The sequence below is a fragment of the Mugil cephalus genome, chromosome 9 (assembly GCF_022458985.1).
Source record: "Mugil cephalus isolate CIBA_MC_2020 chromosome 9, CIBA_Mcephalus_1.1, whole genome shotgun sequence".
In the NCBI taxonomy this organism is placed as follows: Eukaryota; Metazoa; Chordata; class Actinopteri; order Mugiliformes; family Mugilidae; genus Mugil; species Mugil cephalus.
Genome location: NC_061778.1, coordinates 16,850,322 through 16,864,217, shown reverse-complemented (window position 1 = coordinate 16,864,217; position 13,896 = coordinate 16,850,322). Strand labels below are relative to the sequence as shown.

At 42.4% G+C, this 13,896-nt stretch overlaps 1 protein-coding gene across 2 annotated transcripts in view; it reads right to left on the bottom strand.

Moving 5' to 3' along the window:
• The window catches only part of usp32 (ubiquitin specific peptidase 32), a 51,044-nt gene that overhangs the window by 27,066 nt on the left and 10,082 nt on the right, over window positions 1-13,896 (bottom strand). For both annotated transcript variants that reach the window (XM_047593905.1, XM_047593906.1), the window contains exons 2-5: window positions 9,154-9,281; window positions 4,073-4,178; window positions 2,512-2,630; window positions 329-488 (exon numbers count right to left, since the gene is read on the bottom strand). In XM_047593905.1, coding sequence (XP_047449861.1) covers window positions 329-488; window positions 2,512-2,630; window positions 4,073-4,178; window positions 9,154-9,281 — 513 coding nt within the window. The remainder of the gene's footprint in view (window positions 1-328; window positions 489-2,511; window positions 2,631-4,072; window positions 4,179-9,153; window positions 9,282-13,896) is intronic.

Genomic DNA, 13,896 nt, shown 5'->3' with positions numbered 1-13,896 from the left:
ACGCTACTTCTAATTAAACCCAAATTTTCTTGCGGTTGTTATTACAAGCTTTCCAGCGCTTCAACCCTTTTCAGATATTGCCAAGCAGAAGCGGGTGGAAATAATTAGTAAATGAGAACAGTACCATGATAGGCCAGATGTTGTTTGGATGGTCGTTATATTGACTTATCATTATTTAAGAATTCGTGTTGGAGTTAAAATGAATTAAATGAGCACCAACATTATGCTTGTTGGGTGACTAATGTGCGAAAGTAAGAAAATTTGCATATAAGGACGTGAAATATATGTAAACACACCGACTCAGAGATGACTTTTGTCGGGGACTTACAGTGAGTGACTCCAGCCAGGGTCTGGTAGAAGGTGGGCGTGTCGCTGTCATCTGTCAGCGTGACGCACACTCCTCCAGACAGAAGCCATCTGGACAAAGTGAACGCCTCCTTGTTCTGCAGGAGCCAGTTCCTGAAGCGCTCATAGTTGACCTTGTCACCCTGCCGAGCACGCAAAGACAAAATTATTGTTTTTTTTTTTACTTTTTTTTTACAACCAAACAGTTGAATCACTAGTCTGCATCTGTCTGTAACCTTGTGAGTTTCTGTCTAGATCCTCATTCGCCTTGATGAAGATATTTAATGATGACAGTGCTGGTGCTGTCTAAGTAGCAGCTTAGAGAAGCACTGATGTGAGACTTCACCATAGGTATTAATGACATTTCAAAGAAGACAGCTTGTGGAAATAAGAAATAAGTGATAAGTGCCGGAGTAGCAATTGTAGAGTTGACACAAGGATGAAGAGCATGTAAATAAATGAAAACAGACAAACAGTGTCGATTGAACACCATTACACATCTGATCTGAACAAATAAATTGTGACTTTGTGGATTAATACAACATACCGAGCATGACTGAACCTGTAAAAGGCTCGAATATATATATATACCAAATTATTTTATCTTCTTATGAATGTTGCAAAACAAAGAATGCTACATATTACTATATGTGTGTGTGTGCGTGTGTGTGTTTATATGATATCATGTGCATAATTATATACATGTGGAAAAAATCATCTGATCCACGAACAACTGGCCAAAGAGACCACAAGACACCAGTTAACAACAAACTAATTTAGAGGTAATAATTTAAACTCAGCGCTGAAGTCCGGGATGGACAAAAACACAACACTGGCAGCTCCATGTATTGACATAAAAACATAAAGCTGACAACATGATCTGCCAATCAAAGGTCAGTGTTCAGATGTAAATTTGAGTGATAAGTGTGTCCCAGATGCTCATTGCCAAGTTAATCAAACAGCTGACCCGAGAAATCTCCGGATGGCAGATACAACCATAAACTAAGATAAGCAAGACATTTATTTATAAGCAACTGTGAGCTTCTACGAAGAACGTACAAGCTTGTGTATTGAGGAGTAAATCTTGTGGTTTTTAAATAGCATTAGCAGGTAGAGAAAACATATACATCTGGTGAAATTATTAGTTTATCCACAACAACAGTGATGTAGATGGATTACGCTAGCCGGAGGAGATTGGAGATGCTACATAAATATACAACTGTGTTCACGCAGTAATCCACATTATTTTCTAATGAAAACTGCTCGTCGAAGTGATTATTCACTTAAAAAAAAATGTGCTGCTCCAAACAAGTTGAGCTGAGAGCAACCTTCGCTACAACAGCTACTCGGTATATTTTCACAAGACATGGAAGACAAAAATGCTTTGAAAAACATCAATCTCCTCACTTACCACTATTCCCCGAACCCAATAAAAGCTAATAAGGTAATCTAGTAACAGAGTGTTGAATGTGTGAGGACTGATCTTCACTAAAATCAAGCCTGTTTTTGATTGCGATTCTTAGTTCTGCCATCATGACTCTCTGTAATAGTGTTCATTGATTATGTTGGAGTCTGTCATACACCTGCTGGACGCATTAATAATATGATAACGAATATTAATAGGATAATACCACTTTCTAAATGATCAAGATTTTGGTTATAATAACCAAGATACGGTATTACACTTTTGTTAAACTGTAAAGTTCACATGCATTTTTAGATGGTGTAAGAACCAAAATCAAATTTCTATGCTAAAATATACGTCCCAAAACTAAAGCTGTCCGTGTGGAGATATATATAAAACATCTCGGTGAGCAAATCCAGGCGGCACATGGCAAGAATACATCCCACATTACGAACGAAAACTACTTTTCTGGAGTGGATTACGACTCGAAGGATGCCTTTGTGTTCTAATGAGCGGCGCAATAACTCGCCGCGATGCCAAACCCTGTATTATCTCTGAGGAGTTTGGTCCATGTGGGCAACAAGTAACAATAGCTGTTTTCTAAGCATGTGACAAACACCTCCGTAATGATGAAAAACAAAACTCTGCGATATGAGCCCGGGAGAGAGAACGTGGGTGATATGCGAGTCTCTCATGTGCGGTTCCCCCGGCATAATCGTCGCGTGTTAATAGAGAGACTGTCTATTTCGGTGTTTGCTGACCTCGCTGAAGCACTTCTTCAGGGAGGTTGGAACTTCTCCATCCAAGATCTGCAGGACAGCTTCTATATCTTCCCTGGCAGCGCATCCACCCAGATCACTGGCAAACAGGCTGAAGAGGTCTGTAAGCACATATACAAACACACACACGGAGTTAAGCTTTATCACAGGAAGGCAGGCCTCTTGGCTGCAACGTCAATAACATCCTGGTGGATTCCAACGCATCAAGCCCAAATGCCAGAATAAGACTGAGGAAGATGCAGAGACCAGGAGGAGGAAGTATTAAGTGAGAAAGTGAAAATGTGGGTAAGAAAAAAAAACACAACACATCAATTTCAATATCAGTGATGTTATGTCTACCTTAATAATAAGACCTACAGTACGTCACACAGCCCTTCCACTGAGACATGTTACCTCTAATAGTTAAGTAAGAATAATTTTACACAACTAGGAATCTGAAGTAAGCATTGTGTTTCTTTTTGTACAAGTACAATGTGAGGTTTAAGGCTCAGATAAAAACCGGAAGACTACTGGTCAGTGCAAAAAAAATAGCATCAGTGTTAGAGCTTATTATATTCACTTAAAAAAAAAGAAGAAAGGAAACGGGGCACCTCTAAATATAATAAAGCATACTTCAGTTTCTTGGAAGTGGGTTCGTATGAGGCGCTTATTCCCACTTGTGAAAGTATTACGTAAAGTGGATTGAGGTGAGCAGCTCCCACAGTTTGGAGAAGTGGATACAGAAGTAACGGCATGGAAGGCAACTACTGCCTTGTTGATCACTGGGTCAGCAGCGAATAAAGAAACAATTCCCACGTTCCCAGTGTATGCTGTATCCACGCCTTATCTTTGGCCTTTTCTGAACCGAAGCCTGAACTGATCGATCCTCTCTTCAACGCCACCAGGTCATGGCAGCGGCTGGTCCATCGCTGCCTAGATCAGTCAGTTGTTGTGTGACTCTAGTGTGTTAACATGCGAGTTTGAATATGAACAAATTTGTTCAAGAACCATAATCACACAGTGGTGCACAGCAGTTCACACATGGGGGTAAAATACCAGTTTTTGTCAAAGGTGTGTTTAAAGAGAGTGATATAAAGGCTTTTTTCATTGGGAAAAGACTGTCTGCCAGCTTCAGCGCTAGAATACCTGTGTGCTTCTTCAAACTTTAAGTAGCAAACTAACTGAAGCACCTCATACAGCCCCACTTCTATGTTTCACTGTCAAGTTCTGGGTCAGTTTAGAGACAGCGAGCATTGTGAGTTTGCTGCAGGTATCTCTGACTGGCATCGCCTCTAAAGCAACAACATGGGCTCAAGGGTTTCACTTTATTTAACTAAATGAAAAAAGTCTGATTTCAAATTATCATTAATGAACGCAACAGGAACATCTGAGATGGAACCCAATGTTCTCTCAGTTAAGAGGAGCATGAAATAACCTTGACACAACTATACCTGAATAACTTTCAGTTTCCCGCAAACATGCAACCTTCCTTTTTTTTTTTTTGTCACATTACAAACACAGTGAACAACAGTGACTGCTTGTTGACTCCCACAGAGCAACTTACACTTGGCCTTCTCCTCATCGCGTCCTCTGGTCAGAAGAACCAGACCCACGATCAAATTGTTGAAGTGCAGGCCCTTTGACGAGCCGCCGAACGAAGTGTAGATCACCTGAGGGATGCAACGCACAAAAAGAGATCAGACAGTGAAAAACAGCTTCGAGTCAACATAGTCACACAGCTGACGTCCATTAAAGGGGGGGGGGGCAGCGTGGCTGCACTCAAACAGCATGAAGAACAGGGTTGCGCAACTGTGCGCAAACACGCAAAGCTGACTTTTATGGTGAGACTGCTGTCGCTGAGGTCATGAAGCGTGACAGTGTCTGTGGGTTACACCAGAGGAGCTTCACATGTTTTGTTTTTTTTACAAAAAGGAAGTCGTAGTGTGTCGCACTATGAGAACTTAATCCACTGCCACGCTTCACCCATTTGCTCCATCAGATCACCGGCTGTGTTCAATTGCTTACCTCATTTAAAGGTAATGTGATTACGATAGTAATTACAATCATGCACGATACTGATTGTGCCACTTATCCTTTATTAAAATGAACAACACGTCAGTAGTCCCCCAGTAATGAATCGCTGCAGTAAGCTCCATGATTTTTCCTGACTTTTTCTCGCCTGCCAAACAATGCAGCTCTGGGGGCTGTGTTTGTTTTCGAGCTCATTCGCACCATTGTGTCCAGATGTACGGTGTGATTGGAGGGAAAAAAAAAAACAAACAAGGCAGAGTCACATAAAATATCCATGCTCCAAGACAAAAGCAATCACACACGCAAAACGGGTTTTACGATGGGTAGTAAAGTGAGACCAAAGGGGAACTCCACCAATGGTGAGGCAAATGTCAGTGATCATGGAAAGTACTCGTCAACCCATGAAAAAAACACAAAGAAAAAAAAAACTAATAAACCTGTAGAATGTCTTCAGTGTCTCTAGAGAAGCTGAAAAAATAACCCTAGTGATGTTAGGGTACAGGTCTATAGCAAACACTGGGTGCATGGAGTTGAAAAACCGGTTTAATTTGGACAAGAGGGTTCAGTGAGGAGATTCCACTGATGGATGCACGGTGGGATGATGTCACTGGCTCATGAAGCTCGAATCAAACCAGACACCAAAACAAGCACGGTCCTCTTCTTTTCCCCGTCACACTCACTCGGTGTAGAAATAATTGGCATGAGAAATTAAAATGTGAATTAAAATTTACATTCATGCCTGCCCTGCAGTTTACTCCTGAAAGTGCCTGCTGACGCGACGGCTCCATCACAATATCAGAGTCAAAAAGAAAGGCTCTCGACTGACGTTGACATTTAAAACAAATGCATGGTAATATGTCACGGGAGGGCGAATGTTTGACATGTATGACCGTTGAAAACTATGACGACATGTATGATCTTAAGGGAATCCCCCTGAGTCAACCAACTAAGTCAGACGTGGCAGTTTGTCTTTCCCCACGCCCACCACTTTGGTGACATTTCCAGTCATCGGTCATGCACTTTGCAGACTTTGTTTAGGAACCGTGCCGTTTTACAGGCCAATCTATTATTGTCTCTTCCGGGTACATTTCAGGCCCACAAACTTTCATGTAATTTGTTGATCTAATTTGGATAGGCAGGTTTCAGAAATACAGAGTCCAGTTCAGTTTTGAAATGACGCCGAGAGGATCTTAGTGCATTTGGCCATGACAGATGTTACAGAGTGATGTCAGGCAGTGCACAATTAGCTTCAGCGTGTGAGTGAGTGCTAAAAAGGGCCAAGACAATGAAAAATGTTTCCGTTTGCCTATTTCTACTCCATCTTATTTAATCTTTTTTGTGTTTGCAGTGAAGGCATCAGCACCTCAGCCAACAGCTACTCTCTGCACCTCTGTGAAATGTGTTATTCTCACTTGGACCACAAGTCACAGTCACTGCAGACCTTCAGTGTATTTACAATAGATATGTTACTGTGATATGTATTATCAGACTCCGTCTGTTCAGAAGAGTTTCCAATCAGTGCAGTGAGACTCAGGATATGGTTTGTTTAAGAAAGTCAAGGATTGGTCACAGATCTCACGATCTACACATCAATGTTTGGAGAAGTTTGTGATGGCACGGACATAGATGCTTTCTGAGGACCTCAGACTAAGAGTTGTTGACCATCAGGCTGCAAAAGGTTATAAACCGTCCTTAAAGAGTTTGGGATCCACAAACACAGTCAGACAGATTGTGAACAAATGGAGGAGATTTAGGACAAGCCTCACCCTCCACAGGAGCGGTCAGCCAACAAAGATTCCTCCAAAAGCGAGATAACAAGATTAGAAAACAACTCTAAGAGGTCACGAAGGAACCCAGCAAGAACTTCTAAGAAACTAAATACCTTTATCCCGTTGGCTAATGCTAATGTTCATGAATCAACCACCAGAACAGTGAGCAACCATGGTGTACATGGCAGAGTGGCAAGAACAAAGCCACTGCTCTCCAAAAAGAACATTTCTGCCCATCGGCAGTTTGCTAAACATCATGTGGAAAAGATGGGCAAAACTGGTGGGAAAATGTTTTGGGGACAGACGAGACCAAAGGAGAATTATTTGGTTTAAATGAGAAGTTTGTGTTCTGATTGCATTCCAGCATCAGGACCACATCCTGCCTGTGAAACATTGGAGTAGTAACGTCCTTGGGTCTTTGTTTTTTTTTTTTTTTGCTGAATCTGGACAGAATGCCATCAATGATGCACCAACAAATTCTTAATTATACCAAACGTTTTCTAAAAGAAAATGTCAGGACATCTGTCTGAGCGGAATCTTAAGAGATATTGGCTCATGCAGCAAGATAATGGGCCTAAGCACACAAGCGCTCTACAAAAGAATGAATAAAGTACAAAATGTTGGTTAATGGCCAAGTTAAAGTCCTCAGTGCAATAGAAATGTTGTGAAAGGACCTGAGTTCTTGTGAGAAAACCCACCAACATGTGAGAACTGAAGCGGTTCTGGACTGAGAAATGGACTAAAATATCTTTAAGACGCTGGAGACGACTGATCAGAAGTTATTGGATATGTTTAGTTGCACTTATTGCTGCACAAGGAGGCCACACCAGATGTTGAAATCCAGGGTCCACTTACTTTTGCGCCTCACAAATCTGCACAAATGATTTTCTCTTGTACTTCAGTCCCTCTGGATTTGTACATGGATACAGATATAATATAATACGATTAGCATCCATGTTTATCCATGAGTATTCAGAAACAAGCGGTGGATGAAAAGGTTCATAGATTGCCCCAGTACATCAAAGTATAATGTGTCCTCACTGCATTGACTGCGTGTCTGCACCATCATCGTGAACACACAATAAATAATCAAAAGAAGAATGTGTTAAAAACAATAATGACTTCTGCAAATTAAAAAAACGTTGCTTCTCAACCAACGGTTAAGGCTAGGGCTGTCTTTGAACTGTCAGGATGGACAGCAGCCAGGGCTCCGTTTGAAGATACTCGCGGCAACCTTACATCCGGACCTCTGTCACCGCAGTAACTGCTGCCATGGTGACAAAGGAGAAGAAGAAGATGATGAAGGGGGAGATGCTGAGAGATGTGCTGTAGTGTTTATTGAAGACATGCAAGCACTGTGTTTAAAGGGTCTGGCAGCAGATGGGGAGGACAGATCACTAACACTGGACTTATTGATGCACTCTGAAGACAAGGGATCTGGCAGGACTGCATCCTGAATGGCTGAGCGTGACAAACACGTAAGTAAAAGCAATGCACAGTGTAATGTATTATAGTGGAGTCGATCCAGCCAGAAGTTACATTACTATGAAATATAAAATTTACCTACAGGGAAATCACTTCGAAAGTACTAAATCAGAAATACCAGGGTTTTTTTTAAGACTGTGTGTTCATGTCCCCACAGGCATAAAAGTATTTTTGAAGTCACTGGGCAAAAATTCCACAATAACCTATTCTAATTTAAGTTGTCTGAGAGGAAACTAGATGCCTGCTCCTCCTGTTGCATCAGTTTTCTGGACTGGCCATAACAGGAGACCAATGATGGGTTGTATTGGCTGCTGCTATTCGCATTTACTTCCCTGCAAAAGGTGGAAATCCTGATTCAAAGACAGAAATCCTGAAGGAAAATGTGGTATTCAAGCATTGGCTGGCATGAAATGGCAGCATTGATGTATATTCCAGTATAGTAAGTGACCTGTCTAATGTCATGGACATGTATGGAAGCACAGCTTTGGTGGAACAAAATTTCTATCATTACTTTTATGTATGTTTATGTGCCAAGATGTTCATTGCACCAGTCCACAAACATCTTTACTACTGTTGGGGTCACTTGATGTTGCCTAAGATTTTCACTACAAACTGGTAAACAGACACAAAATGAAGAACTAAAGAATCCTTAGGTGGACCATTATATCCGCCTATCATTATATCTGTCTATATTGAGGCCTATATATATTTACAAGATGAGCAATACAACCTCATAAAAAAGAGCCAAACCTACTGGACTTCTGTATTTTTTTAAAGGGTGACCTTTTAGAAACCACTTCTTTCCTCACATAATGTCAAACATTTATGCCATCCTTCAGACACACAGTGAATAAAACTGACTGAACCCTTTATATGATGCTGATCTCAGACTAACTCACCTACTGTTATTGACACATGTGCATATTAGTTAGCTACTGTCTGGTATTTTATTTGATATCATGACCTCGTCCTCTAGCTTCAGATTCAGATTCATCCTCTAGTTTGCTTCAGTATTGAGTGTGTGAATGTGGGTGGGCAGATGTGTCATTGAGAGTGTAAAGCACTTTGAGCACTAGCAGAAAAATACAGGCTCCACTATCAATGACACATCTTTTAAAATATCTCTAATAACATCTCAGCAGCGAGGTTCATTCAAAGCCTATCTATCCATCATTAAAGGGAACCGTCTCCCACACAAATCTTCTTTAACCTCGCCCCACATTAACAATCAAACATCCGCATCTCGACAACGTGGGTTCATTGCCACGAAAATTCAGCCGCTGCCTGTAAACAGGCAGCGGCTGTTGAACAAGTGTTCAACTGTCATCGACGCCTTGTGTGTGACATCAGTGTGGCTTACCTCTGCAACTTTAGGGGGAACCCCATCTCCCAGCACTTCCCTGAAGAAGCACTGCTGGGTCATGTAATAGGAGAGGCCGCTGGTTCTCTTGAAAGCATCTTTGAGCCGCTTCAGTTCCACATCAGTGACTAGAAAGACAGAGAGAGGTGATTACAGTAAATCAGAGGAGAAAAGGGAACCGTTCGAGCACCGCTGAGTTCATCCTGCCTTTAGTGTAAAAAATAAAAAGTGTTGGTCATTTGCTCTGGGGATCATCCTAAATGTTTTGGAAGCTTTGAGCGATCCACCGTACAAGGACGATGGCAGCACACGGCAATTTGAACCAAAACTATCCGGTCACTCAATTTGATCAGGGGAAAGGGAATCAACATTTTAATAGTCTGACAGAACTGCCTCAGATACAATATGCTGTTCTGTTAATCCTGTTAATGTGAATGGAAGTTGGCAGTTTTAACGAACGAGTTCAAGTTCACAGCAGCCTCGCGCCGAACGATTTCATGGATGTCAGCACCGGTGCGTTGACAGCAGGCAGCTGACTAATGACTGAGGGAGATCTGGTTTACAGCTTTAATGACCACGCTGCGGCTAAACGATCAGCAAGTCCTCAGAAACTCACCCACGGCTCTCACACTCAGCTGATATAATCAGCCGCCATTGTTCAGTCGGAGGCAAACGCATAAAGAATTAAACGATTTCTGGAAATAGCATTACAGGTAGACGCGGCGGAAAGTGCTCCGCTACGTGTGCGAGTCATCGAACGCTGAAAACAGCAGAAGCACCAGAGCGGCAAGACGGTGGTAATGACAAGTGTCAGGCTATAATAGCTACCTCATTCACCTTTTGTGTGACCGAACGCTGCTAGTCAGCTTGTAAACAAGCAGCCGATTCAAACATGACTTTGCTTGTGTCGCTGAAATAAAGGTTTCCGTCGTCTGTGGCAGCTTTGAGAGACCGCAACAGTACGAGCCTCCAGATGGCTGCTTGGAAAATGTCAGGGTTAAAGGTCAGCTCTAGAGAAATGTTACCGTTTTGCATTTTCAGATGTAATCACTTTCTTACTAAAGTAGAAATAATAATAGATTACGGGTACTTGTAATTGTGAAGGGGCAAGCACTTCTCTGCAGCTCTGATTGGAGAAAATATATAGCATACATATAAATAACTGTAGAGCAGCTGCAGGGCCAGACATTGTTTGGAGGATGTGGGGGAGACCAAAATAGAGCTAAAAACTTATACATACTTCTAATACTATTTTCTGCTATTCTCTTTATTCTCTCTCTCTCGCAGATAAATGGAAATCAGACGAGTCGTGCCGTCGGATACGTCCGCTTGCGTGAGTTTTCATGCAAAGCTCGGCCGGACATGTCTCACTCTAGCCTGACCAGACAGCAACGAGGTCACGCATCTTCTCCAACTTCAGTCAAGCGGGATAGGTTGGGCAGCGCCGGGCACACCTTAACTGTCGGGAAAAGTCACAGCCGTTCAGCCGTGTGGAGGTGAAAGAGTCGTCGGGCATTGTGCTAATCCTTCTACCTTGTGTACCTTTTCATATGCACAGACAAAAAGGTTTGAAGTGCTCCTTTCGCTGAAAACGATTAAAGAAGTAGTGCACTCAAGCTGAAATCACGAGGCCACGTCCGACATCTCATTGCTGCCGCTCCTTCCCTCAAAGCACAATTAAACACACACACACCCGATCACTTCAGTGAACGTGCACACACACACACACACACACAGTGACACACACAGAGGGTCTCCTCTTGTGATAACATGTGCCGGCTATCTTCCGCATCAGCCACGCGGAGCTTCGCATACATCCCATTGTCCTCTGCTGAACTCGGACCGCCACAGCTACGCCGCTCTGTGCGTGTGATACTAGAAGGCCACAATTGCGTTGCTTGCTCTGCTGCAGTGAAACACACACAGCTCTATTGTCACGATGTCCAGATCAAACACCGATGGAGCTTTCCAGATACATCAGCGCTCTCCGGCCTGCGCCGTCGGCAGAACTGGACGCACAAACGTGGAAACGCTGGCGCTGAAGATATTATTACAACTTCACAAATCAACAGGTCCACGCGGATTAAAAAAAGAACCAGCGGCTGTTTACTGATTAAAACTAGATTTGCTGGTCAGAGATGAGACAAAGCCGTTCTATTCTTCATTTATTTCACACCAATATAAGCTATTTGGACTCTTGAGAAATCGAATCAATAGACTACTGGCTACTTCATTCGGCGTTGGTGATTGCACCACAGGCTTACGAGATGGATTTTTTCTCCGCCTTGCGTGTCACGTCCTATACGTCTTGACCAGGGTGATGGCTGCACGATTTCACTTGCATCAGTGCTGCTTAGAAGGTTTCCGCAATACTGCAGTAACGCGATGCCTGCCTGTTGTTTCTCTAATTTCACCCAAGCAACCGCACCTCTCCATCAACAATCAGGTCATGTTACGGATATACCGACAGCTTTTCCAATCTGCCCCACTCCGACCGGCTGTTAAGTGCTTGTTAATGCGTACAGTCAACACTTTCCGTTAGTGTTTCACAATCTTTCGCGGCACAAAATCAAGGAAAGCGACACATTAATATGCCGTCCCTGTCGCATGGACCACCGCTCATGCCGCGCGATTGTCTCTTGCTGCAGCTGATCCCTGGCAGAATGGATATATTGATCTAAAAATGTCAACAGTGATCTACTGATTTTTTTTTTTTTTTTTTTTTTAATCAACCGTGAGCATCCCAAGAGAGATGAAGTACTTATTGTACCATCAGCTTGGAAAGATGCACTAATGTTTTATTTTGAAGCATCTTTGAATCGGCCTGTAACGCCCGGTGACAAACCTATTTTGACACCGGCCTGCAGGGGGCATAAAGATTCCACTCGGCTCCAGGTTTAACCTGGAAGGCTACCCAGCTGGTAGAGACGAGCACGCCACCCACACACATGCTCCATGTTGGGTGGCAGCACATTACAGTAATCTACTTCTCTATTACAAAGTGCTGGATAACAACAGCAAACACCAAAACCGCTAGGGCAGAAAGATCCCGAGACACGGTGCGCAACAGCTGCCTGCAAGCAATCATCATTACAGCTGACTCGAGACTTTAAAGGAAAATCCATAGAAGAAACACATCCAGCAACAAAGAAAGGATTAAAAAGTTTACTTTTCCTCTCAGGCTCATGAAGTCCCAGTTGTGCTAATCCGCAAAATAAGCATTTCTAGCGCAAACAAAAAAAAAAAGAAAAGTCATCATCCAAGCTCCTCAGCAAAAAGCCTCTAAATGTAACTCAATGTTTACCATTAAAAACAATTGATAAAAAAAAAAATAAGATACTGAGTAAATTGCATAAGGAATCACCGCTGTCAGGAGGTAACATTTAGAATATAATCAAGAAGAAATTAATAGACAGAAATACTAGTGGAAATACTGAGTGTAAAAAAACATATGGTTACACACGCTATCTCCAGCTCAGTTCAGATTGCAAAAAACGTACATAGTGGTTACCATGAAACCACTCAGAGACACAGATTCACTCTGAGTGAAAAACAAATGTCCTCAGTCAGCCTTGGCTGCATGAATCTATTTCGCTTTACTGCAAATATTACTGATGCAATAAGCCGGTAAACAGCTTTCGACAGCGATACCGCGGGGCTAGCGTTTTAACGACACCGACAGGATAGATGGCAAATTGGTAGGTCTTCAAGGATTTAAAGGGAATGAGTCGTCAGACAGGGTGTAACTACACCTTTATCCAGGTTACTTACAGGTTTATAGATAGAGGATCAGAAAGCTCAGATAGTTAGGCCCTGAATGTGTTATTCACAAACTCCCACCACTGCCACTACACAGAGTTTTTGAGGCTTGAGACTTCCTGACTAAGTTAACTTTTGGCTGCTGCTGTTTGCGCACGTACTGCAACTGCACTAAAGAAGCAGTCACAACATCTTGTCGTCTTGTAACAGCGCAATATTCTGCTGGGAAACCTTTGCAGCTGGCGTTCATGTGGATGCCACCTCAACACATAGGACCCGATGATCCCCACTGAGGCCAGAACGGTTATGGTTATGGCGCCAGGGAAACCTACACAGTATCAGGAAGGTGGTCATAATGTTATGCCTGATCTGTGTATAAAACTTACAGGAACAGCATTTTAATGGGGCGGACTCCAGGACTCCAGGAAATCTCTTCACTAAACCACGTGCTGTTTTTACTCTTGTGTTTCTGTAAACAAGACCGAGCGTGTCAACCAGCCGCCATTAGCCTTCCACAGCTTTTATGACCAATGGATTGACTGCAAAGGTCAGGCTCTGTTGTGCATTTTTTTTTTCCTCACCAGGGGGAAACAGGGAGAATTTGAAAAGCTCATGCTTTTGATTTTCCGTAATCTTCCCGAGGCTCAAGACCTGGTGAAACCATCTGGGTCTTTCTGTGGTGCACTGCTTATGCGCAGTGGTGTTTCACAACCGCCAACAACAATAATAGAGTTTTTGTGAAAAGGTCTTTGAAAGTCTCTAAAGAGGTTTTTACAAATAATAAACCTCAATGGATGGAAAAAAAGAAAAAATAGGAAGAATAAAACCAGACCTTATTTGCAGTAGGAAGTGTCTGGTCAACTGTTTGGGTCAAAGGAGATTTTTATTTTTACCAAAAAAAATAAATAAAATAAAATAAAGTGGTTCTTCTAATACACTGAGTTGAACTGAAGGACGAAACACATATTATAATGTGCTGACCAA